The 20,806-nt window shown below is 33.3% G+C and overlaps 1 protein-coding gene across 10 annotated transcripts in view; it reads right to left on the bottom strand.

Annotated features, from left to right (window-relative positions):
- The window catches only part of ttk (zinc finger and BTB domain-containing protein ttk), a 216,960-nt gene that overhangs the window by 141,954 nt on the left and 54,200 nt on the right, over positions 1-20,806 (bottom strand). For all 10 annotated transcript variants that reach the window (XM_069845820.1, XM_069845819.1, XM_069845822.1 and 7 more), the window contains exon 4: positions 1,123-1,182. In XM_069845820.1, coding sequence (XP_069701921.1) covers positions 1,123-1,182 — 60 coding nt within the window. The remainder of the gene's footprint in view (positions 1-1,122; positions 1,183-20,806) is intronic.

Genomic DNA, 20,806 nt, shown 5'->3' with positions numbered 1-20,806 from the left:
TAAATGGCCTATTATGTAACACTTATTCACGGTAAAATCTCTCGTAATATTAAGAGAATAAAAACAGCTACGAAAACGAAAATTTCTTTTCACCACAAGCATTACACATACATAAATTAGCGGTATACAGATTCTGAAGGCAACATAAATACCTCACTATGCAATATACTACTCAGTACAAAAAGTTTCCGGAATATATTTTTCTTTGTTGAAATGAATAGCCAGGTGGTACATTTCTGTTTCTGGTATTGACACAATTCATGACGTCACTTACATAGAAGTTTCATGATCACAGTCATTGTTGTTGTGGGAAACTGGCTGTTATTGTTTGTGTGCTATTTGTTCATCACATTTCCGAATGAAGACTGTATGAATATAAAAGACGACCAGTGCTCCAGTCAACCTTGAGAAAAACGCTTTTTTCACTGCTGCTTCACCATAAGCATTCTTAATGTCACTGAAAGAGATCTGTGCAAAAAAAATTGATATTTGCGTGTTGCTCTGTATCCTACATTCTGAAATGCGAAACAAATATCACACAAATAGCCAGTTGCCACACAACAACAATAATGACTATAATCATGAAACTTCTACGGAAGTGGCATCATGAATGATGCCAATACCAGAAATAGAAATATACCTTATGACTTTCTTCATTTCGACGAAAAAAACATATTCCGGAAACTTTTTGCACCGAGTGTATACCAATCAAATGGAGAACAGTCGTTTAATTACATGAGACTCAAAATCTTCAGAAAATTTTCTATCAGAAATCAAACTTCCAACGCCATATATATCAACAACCATTCATTCTAACACATTCCTCATTGGTTTATTGCTGTTATTTTTTTATTGAACATAAATTGCACAAACTACTAGTTATAGTAAAAAGTATAATAATAAGATTCATTATTAATATCTCTCACACAAACACACATACATTCACACACAAGCGTGTTATTAGACTAAGTGCTTCCTGCAATTTAAGAAAATCATAGCATGAGGTTTTACATAAAATTTCAGTGAATTCTTTCACACAAATCTAAAGCACAATCATACACACTAGATACAATAGAGAGGAAAAATTGTTACTAACTCATTTCAATGTTCTTAAAGACTTACCAAGGGCATACTGTTCAGGGTCGTTCGTACTACTTGGCCGAACAAATGCTTGTCCTGGGTCTGGAGAGAGAAAAAGATGAATACAGATTTTTTTACAAATAAAATATTAAAGATCAAATTTAAACAAAAGAAAAACAGGAGTTTAATGAGTACAGAATGCACATTTTCCATTGCTGATGAAATATTGTAACCCCTTCACTGATATGGATGTAGGATTTGCCTATCTGATAGTCCGTACAGTAATATAAACGTTATGCAATGTAATACCTTGGCAAATGATAGTACCTAATATACTGTTTAACTTAGCGTGTACGAAATTTAAGGTATTACATTCGTTAAAAACATAGATTTTTTGATAGGTACAAAAATGGTTGCAACAACAGCCATCTGAAACCGTCTGAGCATTGATGCAAGCCATTACACTAATTGTTTTACATGGGCCCATTCTTTGCAGCGGCTGGGATTCATACCTGGAATCTTTAGCACGATATTTGATTAGATGTATCATGTGCCTCTGACTGCGTAGCTATGAACTCAACAAGAACGAACACATTATACAAGTACCGTACCTAAACTTGTTTAAAAGTCAAAACGGCACTATTCACCAACATTGTGGGAGTTTTGCAACCACGATATTTTGAAGTTGAATTTACCTGTCTCGTTGCATCAAAAGGAAAAGGCGCACAAAGAATTATATTAGCTTGATCATTTACAAATGGCAAAACTGTGTCAGTCAAGAGCAGAGGTGTCAACTTTCAAGAGTAAATAGCAATGAGAGGTAAGTGGGAGGTGGGAAAAACTGCAACTATGTAGAACTCTTACAGATTTATACAATAGCTGCTACCAGTTTAGGGTCCCTATTCATCTAAAGCAGTGGTCATTAATTGATTTGCACTGTGCATCTCCCTAGCTCGCTCGCTTGCCCCGAACAACAGTGTGTGTGGTAACGGGCAGAGGTTCAGTGGCGATTTTTCTATTGGACATGATTTGAATAAATGAACTTTTACTTTGTTATTGCATTAGAATATTAACAATAGTTACTTCGATATAATGTTAAATATTTCAGTCACTTCAGGATAATTTATCAGCATATCAATAACAACCTCATAAAATTACTTACAAAAAACACTCCCAAAAATAATATACACTTATGAAAAAAAAATAAACAAATAAAAAATTATTTGATTAACAATATTTTCACCGTTACAATTACACATATATAAAAACTAAATATAAACATTTACATAGAGATAATAAATTTTACAGGAGAAAAAGTTCGTCCAAAGAGCTGGACTCTGGAAGAGTACCCAAAATGCTCATTGTATTTCCGCGTTGAATAGCAATACTTAAGCGTTGACGCAAATAAGTAGTGCAACAGCGATCACCAGAATATTTACATTGCATATGCAAACAGAATAAGACATTAAATAGTAGCAGCACAATTATTACATGTTACTGGCACGATTTCAATGAAATACTTAATATTCAAATTAATAAAAACCTTGTATGTATTTCTAAATTAAGCAATGATTGCCACTACATACATAAATATGCATTAACTAAACCATGAACAAATGAATGGTACTATTTTAAATTTGAAAGGAGATAAATAATTGAACTCAGAAACTAATTGTTTATAAAAGAAACAGAGTAAAAATAAATATTGCTACTATTTGTGAAACACGAATAGAATTTTACTCAACAATGGCAGCGATATTTTGGGATTTTTGGATCCTCTTTTCACACACCAACCATAACAGTTTCAGCCAAGGTGTTGTCCTTGTATGTTTAGTTGTTCCTTCACAAGTGAGTATGATGGGGGTAGCACGAAATTTTTAAAGTCAATGAATTTGCAAGGCATGTTTCATTATTAAACATTCACCACGATTGCCTAATCAGATTCATTTACATTTCTTGTTATTAATATAGCAACAAGAATAAGTTAAATTTCAAATTGTAAGATTTTGTCTTATTATTTTTCCAAAATCATTGTCTTATTATATCCAAATAAGAAGGAATTATACAAATTTATATAGTTTATTGTATTGTGTTATAAAATTTGTATAACATAACAGTGCAAATGTAGCCCAACTAGCCTCAATGTTTATTACAAATAAAATAATGAAGCTTTAATAGAGACTAATATCATGTAGTAGGCATACTGTAGTAATTTTCTTTTTCTAGCAGAAAGAATGATCAATTCATTGCAATGTTTTATAGTATGTATAAATTACTGCATTTACACCTGACTATAACAGCTGCCGTGGTTATAATTGCATTATGGTCTAAGATTTTTGGAAACAGAACTAGTTCCAAAACAATATAATATTTTGGTAATTATTACGTTGTCAGATGCTTGATGTTATTTCGGAACTGTTCTTTGGAACTAATACTTTCTTGGAACCGGAACACTCAGAAAATTTCCGGAAAGAGAATGACTTTTCCCAACACTATTCTATGAAAATCTTAAGATCTGACTCCATACATTCAAGTCTTGAAATTGTGAATAAAATTCCTCCCAAAGGAAACTATGACCATTGAGACATACTACTTCTCCATATTCAACATTGCAGCTAGCTTCTAACAAGAGCCGCTACTAAACAGGAGACAGGGTTGCATAATGCCGAGGGTGAGGTAATGCTCACTTGCCCAGTACAGAAGCAGTATTGAGTGCACATACTCGCTTTCGGCCGAGTTGATGATCACTGATCTGTTCTTCTGTTGAAATCTGCATCTACACCTGGTATCTGCGTGGAAGCTTAAGTCACAAGTTGTACAGCTTAGTTACCTGTTTTGCACCTTGCACTTGCTGTCTTGTAAAAGTAGAGGTTTTATTTATAAATTTTGTCCATTCATGCAGTGTTTTACGTCTCCCATAATTCAACTTCAATCCCCGCACCCCTTGTCTAACAGTTCATGTCTGAACTTGTTCCCTCATGGTCACAAAAGTATACACTCTTTCGTAAATATGATTAAATAATTAACTATAGAGCAACACATTTTTCTGTGTAAAAGTTATTTTAAATACAAATGAACTCATTGTGCATGTGCGGAATTTATTCAGACTATTATCTCTTTTCAGAACAGAAATCCACTGAAGTTTCTTCTTATTTTTTTTAACTAATGGTTGGTACTTGACTGTTCGTTTTTTACCCATATGAAGCCAGTTGTGTAGACCAATTTACAGACAGAGTCATTGCTAGGGTCTGCCATAGGAGACTGATCTATGCTACACCTGCAATGAGATGACATGGAGATTTGTTGGAATATCACAGGGGAACTGGAGCAAACCCCTGTGTTACCTGGTTCACGGACTTGACCAACACAAGTTTATAAATTGGGGGTATGCCAGAGATCGAATATGGGTCCACAGGATTATAGTCCAGCACTTTTAGCTACTAGACCACCATGGCAGTTTCACTGAAGTTTTAATAGAGGAAAAACTACACAAAATTGGCGCAAATCTTAAACATACACCAACAAAATCCAAAGCTTATAAAACAAATCCTCACACAACAGAATAACTGAAGGAAAAGATCAGAAATTAAATCAGAAACATTACAGTGGTCAAACTTAATCAAGTCAATTAGAATGTGTTTTCCCAATACAATGCCTTTTAAGCTAAGGGAGGATGATATTTTCAGCATTTTTTATAAGGCAACATTTTATATAAGTTTTAGTACGCCCAGTTAAGTGCCAGTGGCTGTAGAATGCTTAGTAGCCGAGATGTAAAACACCATATGAGCAGAGAAGGTTTATAAATAAAGTCCTGTACTTTGATGACAAGGTTTCCCCTTCGAAATTATATGCATTTTTCGGACTAAGAGAGAACTTAGCTCTTCTACGTTCATATTTGCAAGAAATCCTGTTCAGTTTTCCCTCACTAAACTAAAAACTCTTTCTGTTGGAGAATTTGCTCTGAAACAAGGAGAACTGTCTTCATCAGCTTGCTTAGTGAAGTGTACTTTCTTGTTCCAGGAATATGTAATTTTTAAAAATTCAAACCAAATTTTATCAGCCTTTTTATCCTTGTCGAAAGAAAAACCATCAAACTACAAATTATTACATTCTGTTTCAAAGGATTTAATTTCTCTTGCTGTAATCACTTTATGAAACTGGTCAACCATACATGTAGAGTTAAAAAGTTTTGATTCTTTGCTGAAACCACATCAGCAACTTCAGCACGTTCTAAAAACTTTTCCTTCATTGGTCACTTTTTCATAATGTATTTACATGTTTTTGTGTAAAATAATCGGACATAAGAAAAAAAAAAAATTAACTCATTTCCATTCAGAGAAACCTCAGGTCATGTTTTCTTTGTTCCATCACTTTCCTGAAACTTCCTACTAGTACATTTCGCACCTGCAAATCGAACAATTATTTAAGTGAAAAAGCTATTTAACTTAGAATAAAGTTGACAGTAAGAGATTTCTCATGTTGGAGAAATGCATTTAGAGAGTTGAAAAGTGGAAGAACAGAACTGAGAAAAAAAGGTGAAGTTTGGTAGAAAGGTTTCCAAACTGCTGCTTAACTTTATGAAATTTTCAGCTTGTCTTGCCATGGTCTGTTTCACAGAAAAATATTTTCAGAGCATGCCAATTCTCAAAGATTCTCTCTACGCATTGTAACAGGGATAACCACCTAGTGAAGATATATTTCAGTATTTTGTAAGACTTTTCCCCAAATATCTGTTGACAATGCTTAAAAAAACTGCCTCTTGGAGCTTTTGTAAGTAGTAATTAGGTTCACAAGATGATCAATTGTTTGTATGCATCTGAAGTCTGACTAGCGTAATAAGTAGCTTGTAGGCGATGAATGCAATGGGAGGGGGAAAGGAACTGGCCACCTTACCCCATTATCTCCAGGCCTAGTTGCCTCATAAGCGTATCTTCTTTGTAATACTTGTGAGATTCAGACCTGTCTTAGGACAGTTCACTAAACAACAACAAGATGATAGGCACAGTCTTGGATATGAATGTTTGATTTTCTTTACAAATAAATTAACTCTCATCTTTGATAACAAGAGTCATGGTGCTTGCATTGTAACATGGAGCAGTTCTCCCATGGAATGTTCCCCTTATTCAGTCCGCCATCAAAATGTTTAAAAATTCCTTCCCCTATATTGTCACATGACTTCTGACATCAACCGACCAGTTTCCATATATCAAAGTATGACAACTATTAGGTGTAGCTGGAAATCATTGCTCCTATCTGTTGAGAGCAAGAAGGGTTGAGATTTAATTATTTCAGTAATTTTTTTAAATCTATTGTTTTAGTCACACTCATATTTACTACTCCTGTTTTTGGCTCTGGCACAACTGTACTTAGAGGCTATTTTCGAATCCGGAAACATTTTCTTGAATAAAGAACATGATCACTGCAGACAAGAGTCAGATTGTGATCAACAAAGAAAGCCATAAATAGTAACTCTGCATTTGTCACAGCATTTTTATCTTCAGAATTATTAAGAAAACTTGTTAAATCCTTGTAAGATCTCCTCAGATTCACAACTCCGTTACCTCAGAACAATGGCTCAATCCCCATCAGACTGTCTAGGTCATCATTAAACAAAAGTGGTTCGTCCCCAAAGTAATGTTGTATCTGGTGGAATTTGAAGGTGTGATCCTAAACTGGGAGTTCGTTCTAAATGGAAATGTTGTTGATGCAGATCTTTATTCTCAACAGCTAGAACGAGTTGATGAAGTTTTGCAATCCCATATTGCTCCAACAACCATGGAAAAAATTCAGAAATTGGTAGGAATCAAAATGCTACCACATCCGGCCTATAGCCCTGATCTTGTGCCTTCAGATTGCCATCTGTTTCGATCCATGGCCCACTTCTTGCATGGAAGAAATTTCCAAAACTTGCAAGTCATTGAAAAGGGTATCATTGAATTATTCGCAACAAAAAAACTATTACTACTGGTATCACGGGATAACAAACATTGCTGAAAGGTGGCTCAAGACCATAGAGACTAATGGTCTTTACTTCGAAGATTAGGTTAATTTCTTGTCACAACTAGGGTTACCATATTCTGAAATCTGAAAATGCTGACACATGCATCTTACCACTAACTTCTTGTACCAACTTCGTCATTTATCTCACTATCGAACTTCTTGTACCAACTTCTGTCATTTATATAACTTCTGTAGCTTCTGAATATTTATCAGTAGACGAAATTTTCTTTAACAATCCTTGTTCCTATACAAGTAGGCTAGTCAAACATATGTTTGCATGTAAAATGTCGGAAATTAAATTTCACTGAAACGTCTTTTACAGAATCAATGGTAAGTCTAATCCATGGAATTTAACAACTTGCTTGATAAGTTCAGTGCTATTTACAATTAACAAAATGAAGCATGAACAACTTTTACACATTTAACAAATGAATGTGCAATTTCGAAAAGGCACATCTCTGAAAAGCAAAAATGTTCAACAGGAATTAAAGAAAACTTATTTAATTTTAAACTGTTGTACCCAGTTTAAGAGACATATTGGTCTGATAAGTTAACATATAAATAAAATAAGTATAGAGATACTTTGAATAACTTAAGAAATAATACAAATAAATTATATTAGCTATTATACAATTAAAAAATTAAAAATTAAAAAACATGACAAGTGCTTTCACCAAATTGCTGGCATCATCAGGTCAAAAGACATATAATAGTGGTACTGTGAGCATAAAGACAAGAATAATATTGCAAAAAGATTTGATAAAATGTATAGTAATTGTAACTAAGATGGGTTAAAACATATTACATAAAATGACTGTACAAAAATATTGGACAAATAAACACTTAAAAGCATTCAAAAATAGCGATCAGTCAACATCACGCAACCGACTGGCAAGCTCATATTCTTCCATAGGGATCAACTTTAATTTTAATATGCCATTCATTTTGTGTCGTGATGACTGCTACAAATCTTTACCTGATTTAACTATGTTATTTCATGCATCCACGCTGTACACATGTTCAAGTCTTCTATTTAATGTATGCTTATGGCATTTTTAACATCTTGGACTCTGTACGATTATTAATTACTACACTCATTATTGAATCACTATTTTTGCACGCTTTTAAGTGTTTATTAGTCCAATATTTTCGTACAGTCATTTTATGTAATATGTTTTAACCCATTTTATTTACAATCACTATGCATTATATCAAATCTTTTTGCAATATTATTCTTGTCTTTATGCTTACAGTACCACTATCATGATACCATCAATTTGGCAAAAGCGCTTGTCATGTTTTTTAATTTTTAACTTTTTGATTGTATAATGACCTAATGTAATTTACTTGTATTATTTCTTAGGTTAAATAAGACAGTTATTCGAAGAAACTCGATACTTATTTTGTTTGTTGTACCCAGAACAACAAAACTTTAGTCTCCATTTTAGGGTCAAACACAATGTAATAGGAAAGAAAAATACATATTGAAGATATTATAGGATTTTTTTTTGGGCTTTTTTATTTTGAAGATGTGCCCTTTTCGAAATGTATGGACAATGTTTTTATAAATAAGAAAGAATTTAAAAACAGAAATGGTGAAAACAATAACACAAAAAAAAAAAAAAAAAAAAAAAAAAAAAAAAAAAAATGTATTCATTGGCAAATATTAGATGACAATGAATATTTCAAGAAAAATAGCTTACAAAAATCAATCAGAAGTCCTCTTCTGGCATGTCATCGACCACCGTAGATGGCCACCATAATATTTCCTACTAAAACTCTTTGAATTCTGAAGGTATGTACTTTTCCACTTTTGCAATGTTTGCTATTTTTACTTGATTGATCTGCCATTGTAATGGGTAGTCAGCTTTAACGACTTTAAACTTAAAATATGCCATAATGATATATCACTAAAGGATATGCTACTGGAACTAAATGACAACTGTGAGCAGTATGGGATGAAGGTAAATGCAAATAGGAAGAAAAATACAGAAGATAAAAGATAAACTTGTGAATTCTAAATAAGGCAGTAGAGCAAGTGGACAGTTTCAAATACTTGGGGTGTACTATAAGCAGTAACATAAGCTGCTGCCAGGAAGACAAAAGGAGGATAGCAATGGCCAAGGAAGCTTTTAATAGAAAAAGCTTACAAAAATCAATCAGAAGTCCTCTTCTGCAGACCTCTGGAAAAAGGACTAAGGAAAAGACTAGTGAAGTGCTTTGTCTGAAGTATGGCATTGTAAGGGGCAGAAACATGGACATTACGACCAAGTGAAGAGAAACTAATAGAAGCATTTGAAATGTGGATAGATCCCGGTCGGGGCAAGTTACCTGGTTGACGTTTTTTCCGGGGTTTTCCCTCAACCCAATATGAGCAAATGCTGGGTAACTTTTGGTGCTGGACCCTGGACTCATTTCACCGGCATTATCACCTTCATCACATTCAGACGCTAAATAACCTTAGATGTTGATAAAGCATCGTAAAATAACCTACTAAAATAAAAAAAATAAATGTGGATAGAATGGAATGTGTGAAGTGGATAGACAGAATAAGAAATGAAGCTGTGTTGGAAAGAGTGGGTGAAGAAAGAATGATGCTGAAACTGGTCAGGAAGAGGAAAAGGAATTGGTTGGGTCACTGGTTGAGAAGAAACTGCCTACTGAAGGATGCCTGGAAGGAATGTTGAACGGGAAAAGAGTTCGGGGTAGAAGAAGATATCAGATGATAGATGACATTAAGATTTATATGGATCATATGAGGAAATAAAGAGGAAGGCAGAAAATAGGAAAGATTGGAGAAAGTTGGGTTTGCAGTGAAAGACCTGCCCTTGGGAAAAACACTGAATGAATGAATGAATGAATGAATGAATGAATGAATGATATATCATAAAAATATTATGCATTTATGGAAAAACTCAAAATATGCACACATATGCAACATAAAATCAGCTGTAATAAGCTTAAATGTTGACGATTTGTGAAGGAATTAATCAGCAATTAATTACAGCCAATGGAAAAAGAAATATACAAATTCACAAACTTCCTAGACATAGCTATGCTAGCTTCCTAGACGTTTGACCATATGAATGTCATCATTTTTTCTAGTATTTTCACTACTTTACCCCTTTCGTAGTGTGCCAACATCTAGAAATACCAAAGAGGACATCACTCTTTACAAACTATTGCTTTCTTAATCTCACAGAAATTAGGATATAACCAGGACAAAAAAAAATCCTGTATGAATTTTTCAGACCAGGAAAGCTCATTTTAAGGGTTAGTCTTGGTTGCTAAACTCTACGGAGGAACATTACAGTGTGAAATTAAATTTGTTTTAGAGCAAAGAAATCGTGTAACAATGGAGTGAAAACAATCTTCATACAAATAATGACCAAATAGATTGTTATATTTGTGAAATCGTAACAATGGCCAATTAGCAACGAAATAAAACAATGGACATAAGTAATCTTTATTCTGAAGTGGTCGATCAAAACAAAAGTTGGACACCTAGCATAATGTTAATGTGTTACACGAAGTTACTTGATTTGATGAAGAAGTAGCACTGCCAGAAGCCTCAATTTGGCGGGCATGTTCTGATTTTTTTTTTTACATAAAAGTTCTATGTCTTGCTTCGAAGCTACTGTATGTGAAAGACAAACTATCTCACTTTTACTACCATATCTGTTGTCAAATTCAAAATCAACAAATACAGCTTAAGTTCTTTTAATCTGATATCGCTATGTAAACGATTCTTAGTACTGAAAACAGTCACCAGTTTTTCTCAGTGTTTTCAAAATTTTGTCCCTTTCATAGGATTGCCAGAACTTAAAAATTAGACCTACTTCTATTCATTGTAATTAGAAATGAAGCCAATAAAAAGGGACATCCTTTCCTTAACTGTACAAATAGTAAACTCGCAAAATTAAGTTTATGTGAATATTTAATTTGATTCTCACACTTTCACTACAATTTATTTTCTATTTATGAAATATGAATGTCAATGTACAGTTACTATGTTAATTAAAAATTTACATTTGTTAAGTTCATGAATATTTATCACTACAACTGGAAAAATACGTTTTTAGTACTGGAAACCGTCATCAGCAGAAAAGGTAGAAAGTTATATTTTGGTTTATTCAAGTCCAATTTGATTTTAAACATACGAAGACGACTTTGTTCTAATGGCTTAGTCTTTATGTCTGCAATTTGTTGCTCAGTTGTAATCTGCTGTATTCCAAGATCTCCTTCAATCACACTTTCTCCTACATATAAATGTTTAATGCTTATATGTTTTGTCCTGTTGCGAAATTATGGATTCTGAGTGATCTTACTGCTGAATGATTATCCAACTAAGAACTGGAACTGGAACATGCTTTAACTTTGTTTATTCTTTAAGACAAACAGCTTCTCTGGCTGCCTCAGATGCTGCAATTAATTCAGCTTAGATTGTTCATGTAATAGCTATTGACTGTCTCTTACTTAATCAAGATATTGCTCTACCAGCACACATCATCACTTGAGACCGGATTTAAAGGGAAAATTTTTTCATCAAATAATGACAAAAGGGGGGGGGGGAGTTATAGCCCCCCCTCAAAAAGGACTTGAAAAAGGACTATATTACTCCCCAAAATACACTTCAGCACATTCATGGATATACATGGCACACACAATCTTACATTTGTCTTTTCAGAACAGAAGGAAAGTGTTGTATTTGATATAGTAAAAAAAGGACTGTATTACTTCCTGAAAAGAATGCTATTTTAATTGAAAACACACTTCAACGCATTCATGGATACACATACCACACACAAGCTTATATTTATCACTTCACAACATAAGAAAAGTGTTGCATTTGATCACATTCAACATTTCAGCATGTTTCAATATGATTCTGCCTCTTTGAATGCAGACTGTCTAAAAAACAGAAAATGACCACTCAACATCAAATGAAACCAGAGGTGAAAATTTTATTTTTATCCTGAACTCTAAATCAGCGCATTTTATTAGTTTTTCAATGTCTGGAATCAAAAGAAGAACAATATTTACTTTCGATTGCTCAGGAAGTCATAGGCCTATGGGAAAAAATATAGGATAATTATCTAAATGTTTGCGATATTCTGTCAAAAAAGGAACAAAATAAGAGGTGTTTTTAAAAAAGGGGAAAAAAGGGAATATGAACTAAAAAAAGGGGAAAAAATGGGAAGTCAAAACCACATAATGTGGTTGATGGAAGATAGTTTTGAACATCATGATTAATTATTTCATGTTTCGTGTTGAAATAAGAAAAAGGGATTCCCTTTACAATCTGTGTCTCCAATCATCATCATGCCAGAAGTAAAGCAATCAAGCTTGCTGTAACCTTCAAATCCCACATCAATAAAGCACTCCAGTTCCCCTTTATTGATATCTTGCTGATAAACTATTCCCAACTCTGAGGTACCTGCTATGTATCGAAAGATCTTCACTTTGGCTATATCCACCTTCGTTGGATTTTCAGTTCTTTAAAGATACTCAATACTGTAGGCCAAGTCAAATCTTGTTCCATTCATTAAGTACATTAACACACCAACTGATTGTCAATATGGAAAGTTGCTCTCATTTCTATCTTCACTTCTTTTTTGACAACTTCAACATTATTCCAACACTGGAGTTGTCACTGGCTTACAATTGAAGATTTATCTTTCCAAAGGGACTAAGTCTCAAAAACAACTTTCTGAGATAGTGATTAAAAACACACTACCAAATGCATGTTGAGATACATCCATCTTTTGGCGCACAAATGAGTCACAGCTGAGCTACAGCGGATCACATTTAGTATGATATTCTCATATGAATGTACCTCCCTTAGACTGAATAAAATAAAATTTGAAAAAACTGACACCTGCCCTTTAGGAAAGATAGGTCTTCAATTTGGAAGTCCAAAATGATCTAGTATTTTCTTTTATACACAGTATTTGTTGACTCACCTTTAATTGTTCCACCATGATACTGCTTAATTTCTAATCCAAGATAATATGAGTTGGCATTACTGTTATCTTAAATTCTGCTTGAAGTTCACTTATTAATCCTTGAACATCTACTAGATCTGATGTTGTTATAGGACATCATCCACATACATAGCAATTATAGCTTTCTTGTTGCTGCATATCCTGAGTTTAAACAAGGATCAACTTCACTTACTTTAAACCCTAACTTCATTATGAATCTTTTAAATTGTTTATTCTAACAATATGAAGCTTTTTAAAACTCTTTTTGAGCTTACAAACTTGAATTCATTTGGTTGTTTCATATCAATTTCCTCTTCTAACTGTCCATAAAGAAATGCTGTAAGAAATATTTGAGTTAAATTTATCTTCTCACTTGCAGAAACACTTAATAATGATCGAATTGTGCTTAGTTTAGCTACTAGGCTAGAGATTTGGTTAAAATCGATACCTTGCCGTTGACTAAAACCTTTTTCTGCAAATTGAGCTTTCTATTTATCATATTATCAATACTCCCATAACTCGAAATATCCACTTCATGGAATTACCTTCGCTCATTCTGACAATCATAATTTGTATGTTTGATTTTCTTTAAGTGCCTTTATTTCACTATTCCTAGCCCCATTCCATGCAGCACTTTGCTTACTGATACTATTCATAGCTTCTTCAAATTTAATGTACAGAGTTTCCTCTTCATTGACAAATTCAGCTGCAGTTATTACAGTCATCAAATAATATTTTTAGTTTGTTAACTAATGACTGGCTCTTAAATAAAAACCCTCTTTATTTTGGCTTTCATTATCTGATGCATTACTTTCATCACACAATACATTGCGGTTGTTTTCAACATTTTCATCAACAACATCTTCATTTTTGTCTCTTCACGAAACTTTCCTTGAGAAAATTGATCATTATAATTATTAACATTTAAGTCTTGCGTATCTAGAAGAATTTGTGATTCACACCTGTCAGGCTGCTCTTGAAAAATCAAATCTCGTGAAAGAGAAGAGAGAAAAAAAAAAAACAGCCTGTTAAATCTCTTGTACCCAAATTCTGTATCATTCATCACCATCATATCCCATTAGATACTCCTCAATGGCTTTCTTGTCCATTTTTCTTCTCTTTTCATCTGGTATATGAACATAACTGGAACCAATTATATGCTTGATTCTTGGTTTCTTGCCCATCCATAGTTCATAAGGACTTACCCATCAAGAAATGATTTTCCAGTGTGATTCAAAATGTAAATTGCAGTGCTGACAAATTCGGTCTACATGGTTGCTAGGAAGTCTGCTTCAGTATTAGAGTATTTGAATGTTGCCATCTTGACTACCATTCTATTCCCTTGTTCACTTGCACCAATCTGCTGTTAGTGTAATGAGCTGTTAAGTCATTGGTTAATTCCTCCTTCCCTTTAACACTACTCGAACTTCTTCATAATTAAACTCACCACTGTTATTTAACAACTCTTTAATAACTGCTCGTCTTAGTGCTCTTAAATGTCCAATCATATGATTCGTACTTTTCTTAAATAATGTAGCCATATTGAAACTTGATAAAAGAGTCTTTAATTAATTATAAGCACAAACCAGAGCAATGTAATTCCACCTACCAGATGCCCTAGCTTCAGAAGTGAGTTACACCTAAGCCACTGCCAGGAGAAAAGACCAGAAATGTCGAAAGACAACCTGGTGGCATTGGAGATATATAAGTAGGAACCTTTTCTTCTGAAAGGAGTAGCTCACAGATATGTGTCTAACTCTCCTGATTTGGGTCCACTTTCTCGATGACCAAAAGCTTTACAATGAATTTTACCATGGATCACAAACTTCATTACTGAATTTCACTTTCTTGCCTAACTCTCTTTCAACCATTGTTTTGATGTGACGAATGTTTTGGTTACCCTACCTTTCATTATATGGGCGAATCTCTCAAATGTAGCATACTTCCAACCTCAAAACTATAGGAGTAAAATATTCTCCAAAAATTTGAAAAAATTCTAATGAACTTATTTCAAGATCTTTCCTTTAAAAATAGTGATTGGATACTTTATTGAGTTTAAATGCCGGTTTCTGAGCCCTAAAGTTTTAAGATCCGCGAGGCTGACATTGGACAAAATACTCGTATAGTAATGGTATCTGCTGTACTGAAGAGAATTAAAATATGTATTTGCACTTACCAATGGTATGAAAACCCAATTATAAAGGCACAGAAGGCTCACAAAACGTAATTTGCTGTACCAAGAAATTTAAAAAATATACTTATACCCATTAATGGTATGGAAACCAAATGACATAGGAAGCTGAACAAATATTTAATTTGGCAGCAGAATCGTGTCTAAGGTTGTCAGAGTACAAAATGAATTCCCCCCCCCCTCGGGATTATAGTCTGCCACTTCTGTGTGAAGAGTTAGTTATCTGCCCCCTTGACCCACAGAAGTGGAATGACTGGACCTCCTGTGCATAATTAAAGAAGAAATGTTTACTAAAGTCTATATGTATAAGTGTTTCTCCTTTACTAAATCTTTGAGGTGGGCAACATATTGATACTGAAGTCATATGCTTGCTTCATGTTCTCTAGTTCATCATCTGCATTGCCTATGTTACAAGAAATACTACTTTTTATGGTTACTTGAATTACCTTTCCTTTTCCTACAACAACCTGCTTTTTCCACAATGTAATCCATTCATTAATTATATCTTCTGACTGAACTGATTGTACACTACAATGTTCTCTTCACATTTATTACAAAATTCTTAGTACACATTTTTCACCGCTTTCCTCATAACAGAATAACTTGGTTATTTTCTTTGGGTATTTCATGCTAATTATTTTTGTTCTGAACAGTTTACCAACTGATGGGTTCACTATTAACCTTTCAGTAGTCACGTGGATTACAATAGTAATCCATACTAAATAGTCAAAGAAACATAAGTAGCAACCGAAAAATAAACTTGCAACACACTCTTATGTGTATTTATTGTTATATCTGGAAGACAAAAACCATTACAACATATATATTAATTTATTTATATATTTCAAGTAATTTAAACGTCTTATATATTGTTTCAACTGCTCCTACACTATATACTTATTACATATTTTCTTACATTCAGGATTATTACTAACATACTCTGAATAGTAAATAATCACAAAAACATGACTAGGAAACGAAAAATAAATTTGCAACACACTATTATGTGTAATTATAATAATTATATCTGAAAGATACAAAGCACTATCAAATCTAAACATTCTACATATTGTTTGAACTATTCCTACACTATATATATTTACTATACAATTTTCTTATATTCAGGATTATCACCAACATATTATGTTTAAAAGTATTATTGCTGTCTTTACTTTCACATATACCAGATACAGTATTTTAATTTTATTACATTTATGATTGTCACTCACATATTTTGTTAGGTTCAATCACTGTCATTTTCAACCTTTTCCATCTTCATGCAATTCATACACACTGTGTCAATATGACCTGGACACACCCACCTCTTGCATCGACAGCATGATTTCCTCGTACTCTTGTTTCGCAACCTACCGCACATGTAACATCTGCCAATACCATCTCGCCGTGTCCTCTGTTCTGCATCCTTATCTTCAATTCCTAGGAACAACCTGCCCCGATGACGTATCTCAGTTGGAACGGAATGCATTGTGATATGCTCTGTAATCAGGGGTTTCACAAGATCGATTGCTAATGTTCTTATGAATTCATGTCTTTTGACTTTATCAATATTGTTGTTTTCCTTATACACTGTAAGCATATTTACTCCTGCAATATTGAGCAAGTCAAAAAATACTGTCAGTGGCCATCGCCTTGAATTCCTGGATATATTATATGCAGAATACAGCTGATCTAGCAAATGAACAGCATTGTACTATTATAAAATGTTATTACATCTGGTTTCTGCTTGTTCCCAGTTCTTTCATCAATTGCTCTGCCATGATGCATAGTTGAGAGGACAAGAACACAATAATTTTTTTTAACATATGAAACTAGGGTACATTCTTCCGTGAAACCAAACAACGTGCTGTTTATAGATCTAGTATTCGTAGTTTTAAACTGACATGGAATTTCATTATTTCTCAATATACCTACAAGAGCAATTTTGTCATTTTTTAATAAATCCAATGTCAGTGGAATCCTGCTAAACCAATTATCTACAGTCAGGTTTCTTCCTGTTCCACTGATAGGATAAATGAGTCGTTTGACAACATCATGGACATTATTTTTCTGCTGAAATGGCTCTTCAGCTTGTGTTCCCGAGAAAATATCAAGATTAAGATTGTAGGTATATAATGTTTTGACATCAACCAATGCAAAAACCTTATCCCATATTTCGCTGGTTTGGCTGGAATATACATTCTAAAACAACAACATCCTCGAAATGCGAGTAACTGCTCAACAATAGTTACATATTCACTGGACGTGTATGTTCACTGTAAATTTTGCACAAATATCTCAAATCATTGCATATTGTTACCAATTTGTCAATCTCTTTCCATTCAGACCCATTATGAACGCTGTCGAAGCTCAAACAGAAGAACTCTAAATCTGCTGTATGACATAGTAAGGTATATAGCTTCAACTCCTGTATCTTTTGTATTTCATAATTCCTCTACATTGTCTACTAGACTTCAAAATGCCAGCAAGATACAATACTTCAAAAAGTGCCCTGTTCTCTAATTCGTTTGTAACTTTGACATCCCTATCACGATCATACTTTTGCTTAATTTTTTTCAATTTATATGTTTGTGCTAATCACAATAATGAATCGTTAACAAATAAAAGCAATCACAACGTGTGTTTTTGCAACTTGGGCATATCTTGTGATCTCAGGCACTGAAGTAAAATGTTATGAGACCTTGTTCTAACATTAGGCATCCTTGGTTCCGCTCACCATTTAGTATTATCCTTTCCCAGAAAATGTTTGGATGACGAATCATCTCTACTGTCAGTTTCCTCACAAATCTGTTAAGAGTCTGAGTTGTGATCACTCATAATCACTAAGTCTTCATTTTCACTTTCATTTTTATCTTCACCTTCACTACCTTCTGGATTGGAGTCTTCATACAGCCATTCTCGAATTTCTTTGCTAGCAGCATCTATTTCGAACAAACTGCAATCGCAGACACACAGAACCATACAATAATGTTACCTTAGTTTAGACAAAATTAAAAATAAATAAAAACCCTAATTTTGATTAGTTACAACTAACCGTTATTTATTGTTGTTATAAAAATTTAACTTCACGTTAGAGGATAGACACTGACAAGTATGTCATTATGTAGGTCTACTGACAGATTGCTAAATCGTACTCCAATAAATAAAATGTCTAATTACAATGTAAAATAATTGTCAGGCTCCTGGTAAAGATGTCAGCCTCCTAGTATAAAAAAGTCAGAAGGTTGAAATTATGACCCAGGAGGCTGACAGCCATGAAATTGACATTTTGCACTATTTTATTTTAGTACTAGGCCATGAGTGTAATTTTTAAGTTATGTAAGTGGTTTGGAAATATCAGTTTACTATATGATAATTTCAGAGTATATTTCAGAATTTTATATATTATGTCTTAGAAGTGATGGCTACCAATACATTGACACAATATAAGTGAGACATTACTGTTTTTTTTTTCTATTTGTAAGCTCCAAAAATAATGTTAGAAGATGAATTTCACTTTCGTGTTTGATGTTTCCCTCTAATTGTACATCTGCTTCAGTATTAAGAACTTAAGAAGAAGGAAATATCTACCTGAGCAGGAAAAAATTTTTTTCCAGGAGGCTGACATTTAAAATTTTGGACTTAATACACAAGAAACGTGTAGATGGTGTAAAATATTTATAGACATCCTACATTACGCTTTTAAGTATATATTTCGAAATAGTAGATCAGCTAAGAAAAGAAATTATTGTGGTATCAGGAGGTTGAAATTCTTATAAAAAAGTAGAACTAACAGTCCAGGAGGCTGACATTTAAGGAGTTAATTTTTTATTACCACTGTATGAAATATTTAAAAAATAATTTGAAGTGGGAAATATAAGACTACAGCCATAAAAGACATGCGATTTTTTTTAATCATCCTTTGTAGTTAGTTTTTGCAGAAGTGGTGTTGGACTTCAAATCAACAACATTTGAAAGATTCACCCATGTAAGTGTAGTAATGAGGTATCTGTAACATTAACCTTCATATCACATCTTAAAGACATAATCATCACTTTATAAAGTTCCATTCACCTCACGTTTTCCATGTTTAACAACTTCATCATTAAGTTTACACCAGCAATCTGTTGCCACTGATTTAAACTCACTGTTTGGATTTTTATCTCAAGCTGCTAGCATATATAACACATTTCTAGATAGCTACCCTTATTCTAACAAAGTCACACCTCATTGTATTTTGTTACAGATTTGGCTTCATGAAGAAGCTGTACATCATATTTTATAAATTGTAAAAATTCTCTGCAGAAATATGTTGTTGTTTTCTAATGCCAGGCGTTTGACAATAAAGTCATTTGACCTCTTGCACTCCAATATTTTTCAAAGATATTATCATGGCCAGCCTCTGAAGCACAGATTTTGAGGTGTTCCAAATCCATTTCTTGGTTTGAGTTGCACAATGGGGAGTTAGGGGACTGATATATTCCAATTCTATGAAGGTGTTTGGCCAAACAATTATGGCCTTCTCTGCAGGAATATTTGATGTTAACTGCAATTTGTATTTCTCCTTTTATGAGATTTGTACTGCTTCTATTTCGAATATCTGTCCATTTATTGTTCATGGGAGAAAATACTCTCTCTGTATGTGCATTATAGTCGGAGGCACCAATTTTGGCAGATGACCTCGATGACATTTCCAGTAGGAGAGCCAATATTGTTTGTGTAAGTTGCGAGAATGAGATGCGATAACATTCTGAGTCGTTCATATTTTCATAACAGCAGCTCATATCAATTATCCTTATTATGAAACACACCACGGTACAGTCCTACTCAAAGAAAACTTTAATAAATGTAAATGACTTCCGTTCGCAATGATTTTACAATACGTCTCCTACATTTTCTAAATTAAATTAATTCTTAATTAAAAGGAAAAAACATTGCATTATATATATATATATATATATATATATATATATATATATAAAATCCTACCCTTACCAGATCAATATACAAGATCTGTCCAGTAATAATCTAGGGATCGTCTACTGGTGGTGCGACAATTCAAGTTAATAAAATTACGATTCTTCTTAAGAATCAAAATATAATTTGGTTAATTGGATAAAATTGCATGCTGCGGAAGTTACATTTATATAAAAGTATAATAAATAGGATTGTAATGGATATTACAAGGGCAATAATTTCTTCACACGCACATTGTGAATAGAACAGAGAAGAAAGCATTTTAAAATATTCGAAATCGTACAAAATATCGGAGAAACCAATTTTCCCTGCACAAATTGCACCAATTGAAAAATATAATTACCATTCACAATAAATACTGTATTTTATGGATTCTAAAAAGTTGTTTATTAATCTAGAGGTATTGGCTGATGACTATATTAAATTCCAGCACAACATTCATTCAGAATATGTAGAAATTACACTTTGGATTTTACTAAATGTATAGGCCTACTATCAAAAGGTGTTACATACCCCCTTAAATACTGTACATGTGTTACCTGTGCGATATCCGATGTTTAATTTTTTAAAATATAAT

Source organism: Periplaneta americana, chromosome 14 (genome assembly GCF_040183065.1).
Source record: "Periplaneta americana isolate PAMFEO1 chromosome 14, P.americana_PAMFEO1_priV1, whole genome shotgun sequence".
NCBI classification, from domain to species: Eukaryota; Metazoa; Arthropoda; class Insecta; order Blattodea; family Blattidae; genus Periplaneta; species Periplaneta americana.
The sequence above is the reverse complement of the archived record's forward strand: the minus strand, read 5'-3'. Positions and strand labels throughout refer to the sequence as shown.